Source organism: Benincasa hispida, chromosome 3 (genome assembly GCF_027475165.1).
Source record: "Benincasa hispida cultivar pf3 chromosome 3, pf3_genome.v1.1, whole genome shotgun sequence".
NCBI lineage: Eukaryota > Viridiplantae > Streptophyta > Magnoliopsida > Cucurbitales > Cucurbitaceae > Benincasa > Benincasa hispida.
The window spans coordinates 22,287,236-22,308,556 of record NC_143480.1 but is presented as its reverse complement, the minus strand read 5'-3'; the positions used below and the strand labels follow the sequence as shown (position 1 = coordinate 22,308,556).

The window sequence follows — 21,321 nt, the reverse complement described above, 5'->3', positions numbered from 1 at the left end:
ACAACCAAGGTTGTAGATGTTGCCAAATGACCCATTATAGACAGAATATACGGCCTGTTGATTCCACGGGAAGACTTCTACTGCCCTCCCCACATTGAACGCAGTTCATTGCGGCCACGTGCGTCAACACATTAACTTGCGCTGAACCTTCAGAGAGATTTCTCTGTTGATTAGCCACCGTCTAAAGGAGAGAGGTCATCGTGGTCATTTGATCTACCAGTGTGCTCATTGTATCAGTTGACACCTCGACACTTTCTACTCTTTCTTGCTCTAGACCACTTTCCTCAAGCCCGGTATCAATCCACTCATCAGAATGTCGCGAGATGCGATTTAATATGCTCTTGGCTTACATATATGATCTGTCCATCAATCCTCCTACTGCGGAGGCATCGGCAACTGCTTGCGTTGATTGATCTAAGCCATTGTAAAACGTCTCCATCAGAATGCTATCGGGAATCCCGATATGCGGATAACTCTTCAATAATTGTTTGAAACGCACCCAGGTGGTGCTCAAAGTTTCATAACCCTTTTGCTCAAAATTCAATACATCCCTCCATTTCCTTGCATTGATGGCTGGGGGGAAGAATCTGTTCATGAACCTATCAACCAACTATTCCCACGCGTTAATCTCATCTGGCTCTAACGATTGAACCCATCTCTTTGCTTCATCCCACAGTGTGTACGGAAACAGATATAAACTAAGTTCTTCTTGAGTCACACCAGGCATGGAAAATGCACTGCACATGTCTACAAAATTCGTCAAATGCGCATGTAGGTCTTCTCCTTGTAATCCTCCGAATTGACCCACATTCTGAATCTGCAGCATAATCGATCTTATTTTAAAGCTTACATTCTCTTCAACCGTTGGCCTTGAGATTCCCAGTGTAGAAAAGTCTCTCATTGGGACGTTACGGTCAGAAGCAAGAAATATGGAATCTTGCGCTAGCCAATTTTCCCTTTGATTCCCTGCCGGTGCCTCGTTATTATTAGCATGCTTCTTCACCAATTAATTTGGCCCTGATGTGCTTCCGCGTGAATAATACACTTGATCTCTGACTCCGCTTAGAATATCTGGATCACTCTAGAGCTCATAAGCCATCAGACTGCTCTTCGCGATAAACAGCTAGTACAAAGAGATCTGTCCTGCAAAATATCACAAACATACTCAAACAATAACCGTTAACCAATCCCTGGAAACGGCGCCATAAACTTGATATGACATAAAAAGTTGTCTTTAAGCATACGCACTACGATATATAATGCATGATACAAGTCCATGTCCCCGTTACCAGTTCCCCGGCAACGGCGCCATAAAATTGATGACATAATTTTAATCTAAGCTGCAAGTCCATGTTCCCGTTACCAGTTCCCCGACAACGGTGTAATAAACTTGATGACATAATTTTAATCCAAGTTACAAGTCCATGTTCCCGTTACCAGTTCCTCGGCAATGGCACCATAAACTTGATATGACATAAAATGCAATGATGCCATAAACTTGTTGACATAAAAATTGATGCTTCTATTTTAAGCATGTGGACAAATATGAATATGAATGAATAAAATTAATTTTATTATGCCATACAATGCATGGATGATTGCGATGATGTGTGATACTACTTCTAGATGTATGCATTATTAATGAATGTTCTTGTAGTATGTTGTGCTTTGTCACAAGTTTACTTGCGTTGGAACCAAGTATAATTCCACCGCAAGTTTCTCGGTGTGATCCGAGGTCGAACACAGGGATTGTTTTAGGTTGATTGTGTTACGTTCGTGATATATGGGACCGGGGGTTTTTCAATTTAATAAAAGTGTGGTTTGTACATGCGATAAAATAAATTGTGCAGTAAGTAAAGATAAGCGATAAAAATGCGATAATAAAGTAAATTGCGATAAAAGTAAAGTGCGATAAAATAAACCTAAGCTATGATGATACAAGATACAGGTTACATGATACAAGATACCGAGGTTGAGACTGACTATGAAGATTATACAAAGGTCGTGTTATGCGGTAGCAAGGCTTATGTGTGAAGCAGAAAGAGAAAGGATCATTAATATAAACATCGTAAGTTCCTTAATTGCATTAAAGATATACGTACGGTTCCGCTTTCCCTTGGCGTACACCTTTCGGTGATCGGCCGCATTTCCCACATCTCTGTGGTGACACAAGAACGAACGTAATGAACGCAAGGTTGCTTCCATCTCTGGAAGTACTTCTTGCTTTAGTTAACGCATTCTTCTAATCTTCTGTCGACAGATCAGAATGGCATCTTCACTTCTGCTCTCACAGGTGAATATGTCGTCTAGCATGCTTTAGCTAAACATCTTGATCTCTTTAGCACAGATTAAGTTACTTGTTTAATTCATATTAATCACCACAGGATTAAGAAAACATCTTCGAGAAAGCAATTAATGAAGGAACGGAAATAGACAAAAATGTGGAAACGAAAGTGATCATGACATTTAATTATAAAATCAAGCGTCTGATACATGGTTGTGAATGATTTAGACTAAGAAGATGAAATACAATTGATGAATAAGAGTTAGAAACAGATACAGAAGAGTGTCAATGTCTTGACACTGATCTGGATGGAGAAATTGCTTGCCGGCATAGATGGAGTGAACGGAAAGATGAGCTTCCCTCTCAGGCTTGCTCAACAGGTAAAGTTGATCTAGGTACAGAGCTTCACGGCGGGGATTTGGAATGATTTGCCCTGAGACTCACCTATCGGCCTTGTCTCTTTTCTTCTCGGATCTTCTCCGATCAACACTCAGATCAGTCTCTCTCTCAATAGACTTGTATCAATTATCTCCTATATCAAGTATATCTTTTAGTGAATTCTTTTCACAGCGGGGATTTGGAATGATTTGCCCTGAGACTCACCTATCGGCCTTGTCTCTTTTCTTCTCGGATCTTCTCCGATCAACACTTAGATCAGTCTCTCTCTCAATAGACTTGTATCAATTATCCCCTGTATCAAGTATATCTTTCAGTGAATTCTTTGAGGGTATTTATAGATGAAAGCTTTGACTCTCTAACTTGTGGTCCCCACGTTATTGTTAGGGAAATTCCAAGAATGGTGGAATAAATATTCCTTCTGTTATGCACTCAATCCGACGAAAATGCATAATGGTTAGTTGTACACGTGTCAAAATCCTCCGCGATTGCGTTGCTCATTTGCATCTTTCGATCGTGTGCCCGCATGCGGTGTTATTTTTTATTACCACATGCGGTTGAAGTTCAGCTCTAGATCGATTGTCGCATGCGCCGTCATTGTGTTGATCATCTATTCATTACTGAATGATGGGCGCAATGAGCGTTAATCTTTTTCTCTTGAGCCATGAGCGCATACGGTGACTTGATTTCCTGCAAAACAGACTTGAAATATTCTTTTGTACCATCGCAATGGTGTCAGTGGATGTATTGACGACAATTTATAATTATTGTATTTCTTAGCCAATTTCCATACAATTGACGTAACTTTCCTTTCTTTTAGCCGCAATATCTAAATAAAGCAGTATAAATAACTTGTATTTCTATAAGTTATCACATCCCCAAATTTAGGTATATACTTGTCCTCAAGCATATCTTCTACTAAGGCAATAATGCTCAATTCCTATCCTAAATTTTTGCGTCGATTGGTTGCTCCGAATGCTCCACTTAGGCACATTACTTAACAACGTAATTTTCTTCTATCCTTGTTAATTCATATCAAAGCCCTACTTTATTCTTCTATACAACAAATTTCTGTTCAAAAATATTTTTCTAGTTTTAAAAAGAATGTTTACCTCTTCTTTATCAAAACAACTTGATGCGTCCGTATGCGGTGGTCAAACTTTGCGTCATTTATTAGAGACTGTTGGTCATAGTTACACTCTTCGTTTTGGTTTGTTCCCACGGGTGTCATGCGAACATCCAACTTCGGTTGTGTACTAATTTCAACTTTAACTTATGAATTTCAGAGGAGTTGTCTCTTATTTCTTTTATCTTTTTTTGCATTTTTCTCTTTTCATATTGCGTTGTTCTTGGAAACCCACCTTCGTTTTGGCTTGCTCCCACGGGTGTCATGCAAACATCCAACTACGAGTAGATTCCTTTCACAACCAACTCTTATCAGGTTGGGAATGTTTCTGGGGTTTTCCCTTGCGCTGACATTGGAGTTGATATGAAAATGTTTTTTTTAAAATGATGAACGCATTTTTCTTAATGACCGCATACTCTTGATCTCATTTGCTCAGACCTTCCCCACCCCTAAATTTAGAGATGCGCAAGGTTCTCATTGCGTTGTTTGGACAGAATAGACAAACACTTAGACAAAATTTCAAAAAGAAGGTTTGAGCAGTTGGAAATTACAAAGTATGGGAAATGTTTCTAAGTGTATGCATATTATACATCATGGCAGCGCAATGAATAATGCAAAAAGAAAGATTAAGAATATCGCAAAATTGATAAAGGATGATAAAGAAGAAGGCACAGGCACATAGAGAGAATTGTTACTTAGTTGTATTGAAAATTAACTAAGTATACAAATAATTACAAATAACGCAATACAAAAATTTTGGCCTGTACAAAGAATCAAAGAATTTAATTAACTAATGAATTGGATTCAGATGGATGCACAATTACAAATTAACACCATGCTTCCATTAACGCAAATACATTTTTGCTGAGAACGGGCAACAACGCATGTATTCCCACAGCACACCCCTTAATTCAAAGCATTTCTGGAGGATCGGGCGCACAGTATTACTACCAACGCATCGCTACCTCAACATAGTGCCTTTTGACTAAGGACGGGCAAAGAACACATACGTGTTGGATCGATATGGCAACCCTAGAGGGGGGTGAATAGGGTTTAATTTAACTTTTTTTTTCTAAATTAATCCAATTAAACTAATTAATACACTTTTTATAAATAATAAGAAAAATTCAATTTATGCAACAAATAAGATAACAAAAATATGATAATTTAATTCTATCAAATTTTAGCAAATAAGAACAAACTAAAACATACAATAAATTGCTTAAATTAATTACAAAAATAAAAAGGAAAGAGTTAGAGAAGAAGACACCGTAATTTTTATAGTGGTTCGGTCAAACTCGACCTACTCCACTCCCCAAGCACCTATTGGGAATTTGAATAAAATCTTTCCGACTCTTTCCACAGATTAGAGCCCAACCGTTACACCACCGCTCCTTTTATGGGTTCAAGAGCAAACCCGATCCTTTCCACGATTTAGGATCAAACCGTTACAAATGTTGGAATTTTTGAAGAACACAATACAACTTTCAATAGAGTGGATTTACAAGTTTAAGCACTCAACAAATTTATCTTCACAATACGATAACACTCTCTCAAGAATAAGATGGAATAAAAATATTGGGAACTTAGAAAGAGCAACAATGGAACTTTTGAGTTTTGGAGGATTATGAAATGTAAAATTTGTTGGTTTAAAATTTGGAGAGGAAAATGGTTTATATAGAGATGGAAAAATTTTTAGAAACCACAATTAATTTGGACCATTGGATTTTGGAAAAGAAAAATCAATGGTGGAGATTTTAAACTAAACTAGTCGTTAGATACAAACAAAATATAATATTAAATTCCTTTTCTTTTGAAATTCATTTTCTTTTTAAAATTAATTCAAAAAATAAAAAAACATACCATGTGTCAAAAACTAGCCGTTAGACACAAACATAAAATAATATTAAATTTATTTTTCTTTTAATTCATTTTCTTTTTGAATTCATTCTTTTAAAGTCAATCCAAAAATAAAAAACATACCATGTGTAAAAAAACTAGTCGTTAGACACAAACATAAAATAATATTAAACTTATTTTCCTTTTAATTCATTTTCTTTTTAAATTCATTCTTTTAAAAGTCAATCCAAAAATAAAAAACATACCATGTATAAAAAACTAGCCATTAGACTCAAACATAAAATAATATTAAATTTATTTTTCTTTTAATTCATTTTCTTTTTAAATTCATTCTTTTTAAATTTTAAATCAATCCAAAAATTAAAAGTTCATCATATGTTAATCTCTTAATGATCCATCATTCAACCAATATGCTGCCACATGTCTACATGCAAATGGTCTGGTTATGCCACGTCATCCACCACGGTATTTTCTCTATAAACTTGTTTCGGTCATATCGTCTTCATTTTAGCTCCAATTTGAGTGATTCAAGAGGTGTTGGAATCGTTGTTACGAACTCTACGCTATGGACATATTAAAACACTAAGATTTTCAGTAATTAAAAATTAAGTTTGTTATCATCAAAATATTGATTAATTAATTAATTAAAATTAATTAATTTGAGATTAAGGGCCAAAAAGCCAACAATCTCCCTTTTTTCATGATGACAAACCATTCAAGAAAAATAGCTTGAAATACATGTAAACCATAGGTATCACATAATAAAATTCAACATATCACCATAAAGATCATTCTTGAAATTCACTCAAAAAAAAATAAATTCTCCCCCTAATTAATACAATCAAAATCATAACAAATTTATAGCATATTTTTCTTAAACTTCTCTCCCTTTGGAATCAACAAAAAGAATAATTAAGAAAAAATTTAGAACTACATAAATGTTTCCCTTAAAAACATGAATATAAATTTAGCACAACCCCCCCAACAATATTAACACATGCTTTCCATATCTCCCCCTATCAAAATGTTCTAAAAGATTTAACAAGTAAAATTATAAAATCAAGAGGTATCACAACGAATAATACCGAGCTCAAGCCTATTTTTGCAAAAGTTTTCTTCATTCAAAGGTTTGGTAAAAATATCCGTTAATTGAATATTAGAGCCTACAAATTCAAGAGTAATATTATCATTTTGCGCATGCTCTCAAATAAAGTGATGTCTAGTATCAATATGTTTAGTCCTAGAATGATGTATAGGATTTTTAGTCAAATTAATCGCACTAGTATTATCACAAAATATAGGCACATTATCAAACTTTAATCCAAAATCAAAAAGAGTTTGTTTCATCCAAAGAATTTGAGCACAATAACTAGCAACTGCAATATATTCTGCTTCAGTAGTGGATAAGGCAACCGAATTTTGTTTTTTACTAAACCTAGAAACTAAGGAACTACCAAGAAACTGACAAGTCCCACTAGTACTCTTATAGTCAAGTAAACTACTCGCAAAATCCGCATTGGAATATCCTACCAAATTAAATTCAACATTTTCGGCATCTTTAAAACTTTTTGGTTCAATTTGAGAAACAAAAGCAAGATTATTAAACATATTAAAAGAGGAACGAGTTTTCACACCTTTTTCAGGATCACCAAGAATTAACTCTTTGGGATGGGAAGGAGTATACCTCCACTCTTTAGGCATGGATGAAGAACCAACTTCATTCTTTTCGATTAAGCTCACCTCTTGCTTACTTGAAACAATTTCCTTGCCTTTGTCACTAACAAGTAAATCTTCAAAATTTCTTTCTAAAACATCACTATAAATAGGCTCATTAGAAATAACATTGCAAGATTCATCAAATACTACATGCATAGATTCCTCAATTACTAAAGTTCTTTTATTGAAAACTCTATAAGCTTTACTAGTAGAAGAATAACCAAGGAAAATACCAACATCCATCTTAGAATCAAATTTTCCAAGTTTTTCTTTGTTATTCAAAATAGAACATTTACAACAAAAAACTTTGAAATACCTAATATTTGGAATTTTGTTATGCCAAAGTTCATAAGGAGTTTTATCCAAAGAAGGTCTAATTAAAACTCTATTTAAAACATAACAAGCGGTGTTAACGACTTCTGCCAAAAAGTATGTAGGTAAACCATACTCATGCAACATTGATCTAGCAAATTCTTGCAAAGTACGATTTTTCCTTTCAACTACACCGTTTTGTTGAGGAGTTCTTGGAGCGGAGAAATTATGAGAAAAACCATTTTCTTCACAAAAAGTTTCAAAAGTATTGCTATCAAATTCTCCTCCATGATCACTCCTAATTTTAGAAATAAAAAAAAACTTTTTTCATTTTAAACTCTTTTTGCAAAACTAGAAAAGCTTTTCAAAGCATTATCCTTATATTTTAGCATCAAAACCCAAGTAAATCTTGAAAAAACATCAACTATCACAAAGGCATAATAGTTCCCTCCAAAACTAGCAATTCTAGAAGGGCCAAATAAGTCCATGTGTAATAGTTGAAGGGGTCTAGTTGTAGAGATTACATTTTTAGATTTGAAAGAGGACTTAGTTTGTTTACCTATTTGACAAGCATCACAAACTTTGTCTTTTTCAAATTTAAATTTGGGAAGACCTCTAACCAAAGAATTCTTGGAAATATTTGAAATTATCTAGCATGTCCTAGTCTTCTATGCCATAACCAAGAATCATTATGCAAAGCCGATAAACATTTATCATTAATAGGACAATCATTCAAATCAATAGTATAAACATTTTCATCTCTATTTCAAACAAATATAACTTTTTTATCACTACATTTTTAATGATGCAATTCTTTTTATCAAACACAACTCTAAAGCCTTTATCACACAATTGACTAATACTAAGTAAATCATGATTCAAACCATCAACCAAAAGTATATTTTCAATTAAAATAGAAGATTCATTACCTATACTACCTTTACCAATTATTTTACCTTTCTTGTTGTCACCAAAGGTTACAAGACCTCCATCCTTTTTGGAGAGAGAGACAAACTTGGATGGGTCTCCCGTCATGTGCCTCGAGCAACCACTATCCAAGTACCACTTGTTTTTCTTAGAGGCTTTCAAACAAACCTACAAACACAAATGTTCAAGTTTGATTTTTTGGTACCCATACTTGTTTGGATCTTAGATGGTTAGCATTGACAAACTTGGGAATCCATTTCATTTTTGCATAGACATTTAAGGTATTGGATTTAGACAAGTAACAAGAATAAGTTGTATGTCCAAACTTGCCACATGAGAAACAAACAACATTATGGCAAAGATTTATCTCTTACAACAAATTTATGCACTCTACTTTTCTTGGAGAAATTATTCCTTGGAGCATTGTGAAACTTTTCCCTTTGAGAAAAATTTCTTCTTGGAGAAGTAGTATGAGCATATTTCAATTTAAAACACTTAGGTCTAATATGGCCTTCAACACCACAATAATGACATATAGGCACAAAGTTAGATTTAACATGCTTAGACACAACATATTAAGCTTAGGCATATTATGAGATGCTTTAACAAAGATAGTTTTAGAACTTGAAGGAGTAGAACATTCATCAATATAGCCTAAACCTCTTTTATCACCAAAAGGCTTGCCTACTTCAATTATCTTGTCTAATCTTTGAGCACCTATTGTCAACTTTTTAATAGATCCTTTAGCCTTATCAAGTTCTTGCAAAGCACTAAATTCCTTTTCTTTGAGTAATTTAATCAAATTATCTTTTTCACAACTATCATGCTCAAGAAATTTAACTTTATCAAGCAAGGCATTTTTCTCATCACAATCAAAAGCATGCTTATCACAAGAGATATTCATTTCATCAATATGCATAGCATCATGCTCATTCTCTTTTAAGCAAACAATTTCTTCAAGTAAAGACTTATTTTTACTGGATAAAACATTGTATTTCTTTTTAAGCACAACATACTTATAACTAAGTTTTTCTAAATCATTTTGCATATTTTCAAAAGCTTTGAACAATTCATTATAAGAAAGAGGTTCTAGAGTTACCTCATCATTTTGTTCATCCTCTTTGTCACTATGAGCCATGAAGCAAAAATTGGCCACTTCTTCATTATCACTCCCATTTTCGCTTTCATCACTATCATCCCAAGTAGCTTTCATTGCTTTCTTCTTGGATTTCTTGGATGATTTGAGAAAAGGACAATCAGTTCTAATATGACCCCGCTTCTTGTATTCATAGCATATTACCTCATCCTTTTTGCTCTTTTCACCTTTTGACTCTTTTTGGTTGGAGAGATGTTTCTTGAATTGTTTCTTTCTCTTGATGAAGTTCTTATACTTACATGAAAGATAGGCAACATCATCTTCATCAAGGTCATCTTCATCTTGGGACTCAACTTCTAAAGAGATGGTCTTTAAAGCTATACTCTTTTCTTTCTTTTTCTTCTCATCCTCCATGTTTTTCTTGATCTTTATCTCATGTGTCAACAACGAGCCCATGAGTTCATCAATGGAGAGAGATTTGAGATCCTTTGCCTCTTGTATGGCGGCGACTTTAGGCTCCCATTGTTTAGGCAAAGATCACAATAGCTTCTTTATCTTCTCAAGATTTGAGATTTTTTTCCCAAATCCTTCTAAAGCATTGACAATGTTAGTAAATCTAATAAACATATCAGAAATAGTTTCATTTTCATCAATTTTAAACATTTCATATTGATGAACTAACATGTCAATCTTTGTTTCTTTTACTTGACTAGTTCCTTCATGAGTAATTTCTAATTTATCTCATATCTCTTTAGCGGTTTTGCAAATAGACACTCTATTATACTCAACTTCATTCAAAGCACAAAATAAGCAATTAATAGCTTTGGTATTTAAAGAGCATGTTTTCTTTTCATTTATTGACTATTCTTCCTTAGGTTTTATAGTGCTAACACCATCAACATATTTTGTTGAAATTTTAAAACCTTCCTCAACAAGATCCCATAAATCATAATCAATATAAAGCAAGAAAAATCTCATTCTATTTTTTCAATAACTATAATTAGTACCATTAAAGAAAGGAGGCTTTGTAATAGATTGACTATCGGTAAAAGGGATAAAACATAAAGTTGCCATAGCTCAAAAACAATTAAGTTTATCAAGAAATAAATATTTCAAGAAGAGCAACCCGCTCTGATACCAATTATTGGATCGATATGGCAACCCTAGAGGGGGGTGAATAGGGTTTAATTAAACTTTTTTTTCTAAATTAACCCAATTAAACTAATTAATACACTTTTTATAAATAATAAGAAAAAATAAATTTATGCAACAAATAAGATGACAAAAATGTGATAATTTAATTCTATCAAATTTTAGCAAATAAATAAGAACAAACTAAAACATACAATAAATTGCTCAAATTAATTGTAAAAATAAAAAGGAAAGAGTTAGAGAAGAAGACATCGTAATTTTTATAGTGGTTTGGTCAAACTCGACCTACTCCACTCCCCAAGCGCCTCTTGGGAATTTGAATAAAATCTTTCCGACTCTTTCCACGGATTAGAGCCCAACCGTTATACCACTGCTCCTTTTACGAGTTCAAGAGCAAACCCGATCCTTTCCACGGTTTAGGATCAAACCGTTACAAATGTTGGAATTTTTTAAGAACACAATACAACTCTCACTATAGTGATTTACAAGTTTAAGCACTCAACAAATTTATCCTCTCAATACAATAACACTCTCTCAAGAATAAGATGAAAATAAAAATTGGGAACTTAGAGAGAGCAACAATAGAACTTTTGAGTTTTGGAGAGGAAGATGGTTTATATAGAGATGGAAAATTTTTTAGAAACCACAATTAATTTGGACCATTGGATTTTGGAAAAGAAAAATCAATGGTGGAGATTTTAAACTAAACTAGTCGTTAGATACAAACAAAATATAATATTAAATTCATTTTCTTTTGCAATTCATTTTCTTTTTAAAATTAATCCAAAAAATAAAAAAACATACCATGTGTCAAAAACTAGCCATTAGACACAAATATAAAATAATATAAAATTTATTTTCTTTTTACTTCATTTTTTTAAATTCATTCTTTTTAAAGTTAATCCAAAAATAAAAAACATACCATGTGTAAAAAAACTAGCCATTAGACACAAACATAAAATAATATTAAACTTATTTTCCTTTTAATTCATTTTCTTTTTAAATTCATTCTTTTTAAAGTCAATCCAAAAATAAAAAACATACCATGTATAAAAAACTAGCCGTTAGACACAAACATAAAATAATATTAAATTTATTTTTCTTTTAATTCATTTTCTTTTTAAATTCATTCTTTTTAAATTTTAAATCAATCCAAAAATCAAAAGTCCATCATATGTTAATCTCTTAATGATCCATCATTCAACCAATATGATGTCACATGTCTACATGCAAAGGGTCTGGTTATGCCACGTCATCCACCACGATATTTTCTCTATAGACTTGTTTCGGTCATATCGTCTTCATTTTAGCTCCGATTTGAGTTATTCAAGAGGTGTTAGAATCGTTGTTCCGAGCTCTACGCTATGGATATATTGAAACACTAAGATTTTCAGTAATTAAAAATTGAGTTTGTTATCATCAAAACATTAATTAATTAATTAATTAAAATTAATTAGTTTGAGATTAAGGGCCGAAAAGCCAACAATACGCGCGCAACACACCCCTCAACGCAATGCGTTTGGGTGTAATGGACGCAAGGTATATCTTGTTAGCACACCATGCACCTATCATTACGTTACATATCAAATTTTATTTTTTTTTTCTTTTTAATTCATAAAAAACGCAAGTCAAAAAGACTTTGCAGTTTTCATTGTTTCATCCAGTCATTCACAAAAATTGAAGAACAACGCTACTCATGCATACTAATTAAAGAAATTCAACATGACATGAAAATACTCAAGTGAATTAAATTGAAGGTAAATACAAAAAGCATTAAAAGTTAATTCTAATAAGCAATAAATAACGCAATTTAGAAAGCAGTAAAGGAAAGCTGTAATAAAGCAAGTAAACATAGATAGGGATGTTGATTGAAAGAAGTTCTTACAATTTCCGCAATCACATCCCCTGCAAGCGGTTAACCCTGCTTGCCCAAGTCAATGGTATCCATGTGTCGATCTATGTCACCTCCGTAGTAAGGCTTAATCTGTTGACCATTGAATTTAAACGCGTTGTTCCCATCTAAAGTTGTTAGTTCCACTATGCCGTGGGGAAAGATAGTCTTGATTTTGAACGGCCCAGACCAACGAGACTTCAATTTCCCTGGGAGCAATCACAAACGTGCATTAAATAATAATACCTGTTGACCTTCGACGAATGTCCGATCATTTATGCGGTCGTCATGCCACTTCTTGGTTTTCTCCTTATAGATTTTGGCATTTTCATAGGCGTCCCTTCACCATTCGACCAGCTGGTTCAGTTGCAGCATCCGAACTTTTCCCGCACTTACTAAATCAAACTTCAGCTTCTTACATGCCCACATCGCCTTATGTTCCAACTCGAGCGACAGATGATAAGCTTTTCCAAAGACCAGGGCATATGGGGACATGCCAATTGGTGTTTTATAAGCAGTCCTGTATGCCCATAGTGTTTCACAGAGCTTGGGTGACCAATCCTTCCTGGAAGTATTAACTACCTTCTCCAAGATAGTTTTGATCTCTCGGTTAGAAATCTTTTCCTGCCCATTAGTCTATGGGTGATAAGCAGTTCCAACTCGATGGCTGACGTTAAATTTAGTCAACAGGTTGGTAATTATGCGGTTGATAAAGTGAGAGCATTGATTAATGCCCATGGCGTCCCATATCGAGCAAAAATATTCTTCTTAAGAAACTTCGCCACTGTGGCCGCATCATTCTTAGCACATACGATGGCCTCAACCCATTTTGATACGTAATCAACCGCGACCAGGATATAGTGATGACCTTCTGATGGTGGAAATGGGCCCATGAAGTCAATTCCTCAAACATCGATTAATTCAACCTCTAAGATTGACGTCGGCATTTAATTTCTTTTAGACATATTCCCCCATTCTCTAGCATCTATCGCACTGCACAACGTGGGCATCGGCATCCTTAAACAGCGTTGGCCAGAAATAGCCACACTATAGGACCTTTGCGACAATCCGCTGCCCCCCAAAATGTCCTCCATAAGGGGACTCATGACAAAGCTCTAGAATGTGCTTGACTTCGTGCTCAGGAATGCATCGATGTAGAATGTGATCAGGTCCAAATCGATATAGGAATGGGTCGTCCCAGAAATAAAATTTGACGTCGTGTCTTAGCTTCTTCTTCTACTGGTAAGTATAGTCATTTGGTATTTAACCGCAAATGATGAAGTTCACAATGTCCGCATACCAGGGAACATTAATGTCTACTGACATCAGCAGCTCATCGGGAAATCTTTCTCAATATCTTTTTCTTTCCCTTGAACCTCGCAATTCTCCATTCTTGACAAATGATCAGCGACTTGGTTCTCGGTACCCTTCCGGTCTTTGATTTCTAGGTCAAATTCTTGTAGGAGCAACACCCACCATATAAGCCTTGGTTTCGCATCCTTCTTTGTCATTAGATATTTGATCGCAGAGTGATCGGTATACATCACAACATTTGTTCCGATTAAGTACTGACGGAATTTCTCCAGTGCAAATACCACTGCAAGCATTTCCTTCTCTGTGGTTGTATAATTCTCCTGCGCATCATTCAACATTTTGCTCGCATAATAGATAGGATGCAATAACTTGTCCTTGCGCTGACTCAACATTACGCCTACTGCATAACTGCTTGCATCACACATCAACACAAATAGTTGCGTCCAATCCGGTGCAATCAAAATGGGTGGGGTGATGAGCGCATCTTTCAATTTGTTGAATGCTTCAGTGCATGCATCATCAAAATTATATTCAGGGTCAGCTTCAAGGAGCGCGCTTAGGGGCCTTGCGATCTGGGAGAATTTGCGAATAAATCTTCGATAGAACCCAGCATGTCCTAGAAAGCTCCTAAGTGTTTTCACGTTTACTGGTGGGGGTAGCTTGGAAATTGCATCGATTTTCGCCTGATCAACTTCCAATCCTGCTTTTAAGATTTTATGACCCAGAACAATTCCTTCTTCAACCATAAAGTGGCATTTTTCCCAATTCAGAACAAAATTCATTGCTATACATCTCTTCAAGACTTTCTCGAGGTTAGCTAAATAGGAGTCATAATTATTGTCGAAAATTGAAAAATCGTCCATGAATACTTCGACTGACTCCTCCAATTAATCTAAAAAAATCGCCATCATACAGCATTGGAAAGTGCCTGGCACATTGCAGAGTCCAAATGGCATGCGTCGGAATGCAAACGTACCAAATGGGCACATGAAGGTTGTCTTGTCTTGATCCTCCGGTGCAATTGCTATTTGGTTGTACCCTGAATAGCCGACAAGAAAACAGAAGAATTCATTCCTAACAAGTCTGTCTAACATCTGATCAATAAACGGGAGTGGGAAGTGGTCCTTTTTAGTGGCCAAATTTAACTTGCGATAATCCATGCATATTCTCCACCCCATGGTCGTTCTTATGGGAATTAATTCATTATTGTCATTAGTGACGACTGTCATCCCCCCTTTCTTCGGAACACACTGCACTGGACTCACCCAACTACTATCAAATATTGGGTAGATGATACCTACATCCAGCCACTTCATTATTTCCTTCTTTACAACCTTCCTCATTGCAGGGTTCAAGCGACGTTGCCTTTCTATCGATCATGTTTTTCTTTCTTCCAGACGAATCTTGTGCATGCAATACGAGGGACTGATTCCTCGAATGTCTGCCAAGGTTCATCCTAAAGCCTTTACGTTGTTTCTCAGGATCTAGATGAATGCATCTTCCTTCTCCTTACTCAGCGAAGCAGAAATGATAACCAGTAACGTGTTGTTATCTCCTAAGTAACCATACTTGAGGTGCATAGGCAACAGCTTCAACTCTAGCACGGGTGGTTCTTCCAAGGATGGCTTAGTGCGTTGTGAAGTTCGTTCAGATAACTTGAGTGGTCAAAATTTAATTCAACTTGAATTACGGCGCAATCCTCCTCCCATATTGCGCTGATTTCAAATTCTTCTTCCTCCAATTCTTCTAGGGGTTCGTGCCAAGGTTCTTCCCGTAATTCCTCAATATATTGGCAATTCTCCATATCACTTGGGTACTTCAACGCATTGAAAACGTTGAACTTCACTTCCTGATCGTCAACTCTGATGGTAAGTTCTCCTTTTTGCACATCGATCAGCGCTCGCCCTGTTGCGAGAAATGGGCAACCCAAGATGATAGTTACTTCTCTGTCAACTTCGTAATCCAATATGATAAAGTCTGCCAGGAAGATGAACTTTTCCACTTGCACGAGTACATCCTCTATCTTGCCCTCAGGATGCGTTATCGATCTATCGGCTAACTGTAGTGTGATCGTGGTTGGTCTTGTGTTGCCGATATCCAACTTTTTAAAGATCGATAAAGGCATTAAATTTATGTTCGCCCCTAAATCGCACAACGCGTTCCCGACCTTATTCCCTTCTATTGAGCAGGGAAATGTAAAACTCCCAGGGTTCTTCATTTTGGTGGGGATATTGTTTTGAAACAGTGCACTACATTCATATGTTAGTGCAACTGTTTCATTTTCCCCGATCTTTCTTTTATTAGCAAGAATATCCTTGAGAAATTTTACATAGCTCGGCATCTGTTTCAAAGCTTCTATTAAGGGAATATTGATGTGTAATTGTCTGAGAATGTCCAGGAACCTCTGAAATTGCTTACTATCATCTTTCTTCTTCAGCCTAGACGGGAAAGGTGGAGGATCCCGCCTTACTTCTTGTTTAGTTGGCTGTTTGTTGAGGTTTTGTTCTTGCTGTGTTTCATTAGCTGGAGGTTGCGTTGATTCAAAATTCAGGTCTTGAGGAGCTTCATCTCTAGTAGGTGTACTTACTTCTGAACTGATAATTATTCCACTACTGATTGATTGGTCATCATCGACAGTTAGATCTACTGGCCTTGTTATTTGATCTAGTACTGGTGGCATAGGGGCTGTTGTTTTACCACTTCTCAATGTCACTGCATGGCATTGCTCTTTACCTCGTGGCCCCGATGCTCCTGAACTACTAGGCAGCGTACAAGGTGCTTTATTTTTCAACTCAATTGCAAGTTGTTCAATCTACTCTTCCAAGCCTCTAAGGGAGTCAGCATGCGATTGTCTAATTGCCTCGCTCTTTTCGATATAATGCTTCGGTGAAGACTCCAGAGACGAGGTACTACAAGAGGTATCGTATAAGAACGGTTGGTCACAGGGTGGTATACTTTGAGAGTTACCTAGACTACAGTCCGGATTAATGAAGACTAGAGGGTTGCCTCGATCCCCTTGATAACTGTTCTGATGGAAACTATGGCTCCCCTGGTTGTGATTCCCACCCCAACTTAAAGTTGGGTAATCCCACCAACCAAGGTTGTAGATGTTGCCAAATGACCCATTATAGACAGAATCTATGGCCTGTTGATTCCACGGGCAGACTTTTACTGGATGTCCCTTCCCATATTGAACGTAGTTCACTGCGGCCACGTGCATCAATGCATTAACTTGCACTGAACCTTGAGAGAGATTTCTCTGTTGATTAGCCACCGTCTGAAGAAGAGAGTTCATTGTGGTCATTTGATCTACCAGTGTGCTCATTGTATCAGTTGACACCTCGACACTTTCTACTCTTTCTTGCTCTAGACCACTTTCCTCAAGCCCGGTATCAATCCACTCATCAGAATGTCGCGAGATGCGATTTAATATGCTCTTGGCTTACATATATGATCTGTCCATCAATCCTCCTACTGCAGAGGCATCGGCAACTGTTGCATTGATTGATCTAAGCCATTGTAAAACGTCTCCATCAGAATGCTATCGGGAATCCCGATATACAGACAACTCTTCACTAATTATTTAAAACGCACCCAGGTGGTGCTCAAAGTTTCATAACCCTTTTGCTCAAAATTCAACACATCCCTCCATCACCTTGCGTTGATGGCTAGAGGGAAGAATCTATTCATGAACCTATCAACCAACTGTTTCCACGCGTTAATATCATCTGGCTCTAGCGACTGAGCCCACCTCTTTGTTTCATCCCACAGTGTGTATGGAAACAGATATAACCTAAGTCCTTCTTGAGTCACACCAGGCATGGAAAATGCGCTGCACTTGTCTACAAAATTCATCAAATGCGCATGTGGGTCTTCTCCTTGTAATCCTACGAATTGACCCACATTCTGAATCATTTGTAGCATAATTGGTCTTATTTCAAAGCTTACATTCTCTTCAACCATTGGCCTTGATATTCCTGGTGTAGAAATCCGGTGTCGCATAGTCTCTCATTGGGACGTTGCGATCAGAAGCAAGAAATATGGAATCTTGCGCTGGCCAATTTTCCCTTTGATTCCCTGCTAGTGCCTCGTTATTAGTAGCCATGCTTCTTCACCAATTAATTCGACCCTGATGTGCTTCCGTGCGAATAATACACCTGATCTTTGGGTCCGCTTAGAATATATGGATCACTCTAGAGCTCATAAGCCGTCAGACCGCTCTTCGCAATAAACAGCCAGTACAAAGAGATCTGTCCTGCAAAATATCACAAACATACTCAAACAATAACCGTTAACCAATCCCCGGCAACGGCGCCATAAACTTGATATGACATAAAAAGTTGTCTTTAAGCATACACACTACGATATATAATGCATGATACAAGTCCATGTCTCCGATACCAGTTCCCTGGCAATGGCACCATAAAATTGATAGACATAATTTTAATCTAAGCTGCAAGTCCATGTTCCCGTTACCAGTTCCCCGGCAACGGCGCCATAAACTTGATGACATAATTTTAATCCAAGCTACAAGTCCATGTTCCCGTTACCAGTTCCCCGGTAACGATACAATAAACTTGATATGACATAAAATGCGATGATGCCATAAACTTGTTGACATAAAAATTGATGCTTTTATTTTAAGCATGTGGACAAATATGAATATGAATGAATAAAATTAATTTTATTATGCCATACAATGCATGGATGATTGCGATGATGTGTGATACTACTTCTAGATGTATGCATTATTAATGAATGTTCTTGTAGTATGTTGTGCTTTGTCACAAGTTTACTTGCGTTGGAACCAAGTATAATTCCACCGCAAGTTTCTCAGTGTGATCCGAGGTCGAACACAGGGATTGTTTTAGGTTGATTGTGTTACGTTCGTGATTTATGTGACCGGGGTTTTTCAATTTAATAAAAGTATGGTTTGTACATGCGATAAAATAAATTGTGCAGTAAGTAAAGATAAGCGATAAAAATGCATAATAAAGTAAATTGCGATAAAAGTAAAGTGTGATAAAATAAACCTAAGCTATGATGATACAAGATACAGGTTACATGATACAAGATACCGAGGTTGAGACTGACTGTGAAGATTATACAAAGGTCGTGTTATGCGGTAGCAAGGCTTATGTGCGAAGCAGAAAGAGAAAGGATAATTAATATAAACATCGCAAGTTCCTTAATTGTGTTAAAGATATACGAACGGTTCTACTTTCCCTTGGCGTATGCCTCTCGATGATCGGCCGCGTTTCCCACATCTCTGTGGTGAAACAGGGACAACGTAGTGAACGCAAGGTTGCTTCCATCTCTGGAAGTACTTCTTGCTTTAGTTAACACATTCTTCTAATCTTCTCTCGACATATCAGAATGGCATCTTCACTTCTGCTCTCACAGGTGAAGATGCCATCTAGCATGCTTTAGCTAAACATCTTTATCTCTTTAGCATAGATTAAGTTACTTGTTTAATTCTTATTAATCACCATGGGATTAAGAAAACATCGTGGAGAAAGCGATTAATGGAGGAACGGAAATAGACATAAATGTGGAAATGAAAGTGATCATGACATTTAATTATAAAATCAAGCGTCTGATACATGGTTGTGAATGATTTAGACTAAGAAGATGAAATACAATTGATGAATAAGAGTTAGAAACAGATACAAAAGAGTGCCAATGTCTTGACACCGAAGAGTGCCAATGTCATGACACCGATCTGGATGGAGAAATTGCTTGTCGGCATAGATGGAGTGAACGGAAGGATGAGCTTCCCTCTCAGGCTTGCTCAACTGGTAGAGTTGATCTAGGTACAAAGCTTCACGGCGGGGATTTGGAATGATTCGTCCTGAAACTCACCTCTCGGCTTTGTCTCTTTTCTTCCCGTATCTTCTCCGATCAACACTCGGATCAGTCTCTCTCTCAATAGCCTCGTATCAATTATTCCCCTTATCAAGTATATCTTTCAGTGAATTCTTTGAGGGTATTTATAGATGAAAGCTTTGACTCTCTGACTTATGGTCCCCACTTTATTGTTATGGAAATTTCGAGAATGGTGGAATAATATTCCTTCTGTTACGCACTCAATCCGTCGAAAATGCACAACGCTTAGTTGTACACGTGTCAAAATCCTCCGCGATTGCATTGCTCATTTTCATCTTTCGATCGTGTGCCCGCATGCGTGTTGTTTTTTATTACCGCATGCAGTTGAAGTTCAGCTCTAGATCGATTGTCGCATGCACCGTCATTGCGTTGATCATCTATTCATTACTGAATGATGGGTGCAATGCGACGTAGATGCCTTAATCTTTTTCTCTTGAGCCATGAACGCATACGGTGACTTGATTTCCTGCAAAACAGACTTGAAATATTCTTTTCTACCATCACAATGGTGTCAGTGGGTGTATTGACGACCATTTAAAATTATTGTATTTCTTAGCTAATTTCCATACAATTGACGTAACTTTTCTTTCTTTTGGCCGCAATATCTAAATAAAGCAGTATAAATAACTTGTATTTCTACAAGTTATCAGCTTCACCCTTCTGCCTCTCCTTACTTTTCAATAAAGATTGGTATGTCTGCAATTCATTGAGGAGAGTTGTAAGGTTATATTTCACTTTGTTAAGAATCACATTACTAACAAAGTGTAGGAAGCTCTCCAGCAAAGAATGCAGGATTATGCTAACCTGACTGCCTCATCGATGGTAGACCCATTCAACTCCGCCACATTAAAGTGGACCATCATGTTAAGCACATGTTCACGAACAGAGGTGTCTTCTTCTATTTTGGAGTTGAATATGTATTTAAGAGCCTCATGCATAAGTTGTTCAGACAGTTGTCAGAACATCCCCGACGGGGACTCCATGATCTAATGCACTGAGGCCATAGGCCCATGTTTCTTGTCCAAGACTTCAGAAAGACTTGCCAAGATGTAGGCTCGGGCCTTCTCATTCGCCCTTGTCCATCGCTCATATGTCTCTCGAACATTTCGAGTGGCATTAGAAGTTGGAATAGAAGGACAATCCTCCGTGAAAGCGAACATGAGATCCTCGATGATCAGGATCGTCGTGATCATGTGTTTCCATGTTATGAAATGATCGCCAATAATTTCTTGACACTTAACAATGCTAACGTGGTTGTTGCCATTTTGAAAATGTTGCTTAAAATATGAACAAAAGTTTATTAAAATTTGCTAAACCAGTTTTAAACCAATCAGTTTTGCAAAACAGTTTCAAGTACCCTA

At 36.5% G+C, this 21,321-nt stretch overlaps 1 protein-coding gene across 1 annotated transcript; it reads right to left on the bottom strand.

Moving 5' to 3' along the window:
• Window positions 1–610: 610 nt before the first annotated feature.
• On the bottom strand, window positions 611–16,754 carry LOC150037134 (uncharacterized). Its single transcript, XM_090311889.1, has 2 exons — window positions 15,765–16,754; window positions 611–817 (listed from the first exon to the last, which is right to left on the bottom strand). Exons 1-2 carry the CDS (start codon window positions 16,752–16,754, stop codon window positions 611–613), a joined length of 1,197 nt encoding a protein of 398 aa, XP_090168015.1.
• Window positions 16,755–21,321: the final 4,567 nt, after the last annotated feature.

Bases quoted from the DNA above. Each gene is read 5' to 3' on its own strand.
- LOC150037134 (XM_090311889.1), bottom strand. From the start codon at position 16,754: ATGCCACCAGTACTAGATCAAATAACAAGGCCAGTAGATCTAACTGTC. The intron at 818-15,764 runs GTAATTCAAGTT...ATTATGCTGCAG, and splicing joins TATGGGAGGAGGATTGCGCC to ATTCAGAATGTGGGTCAATT.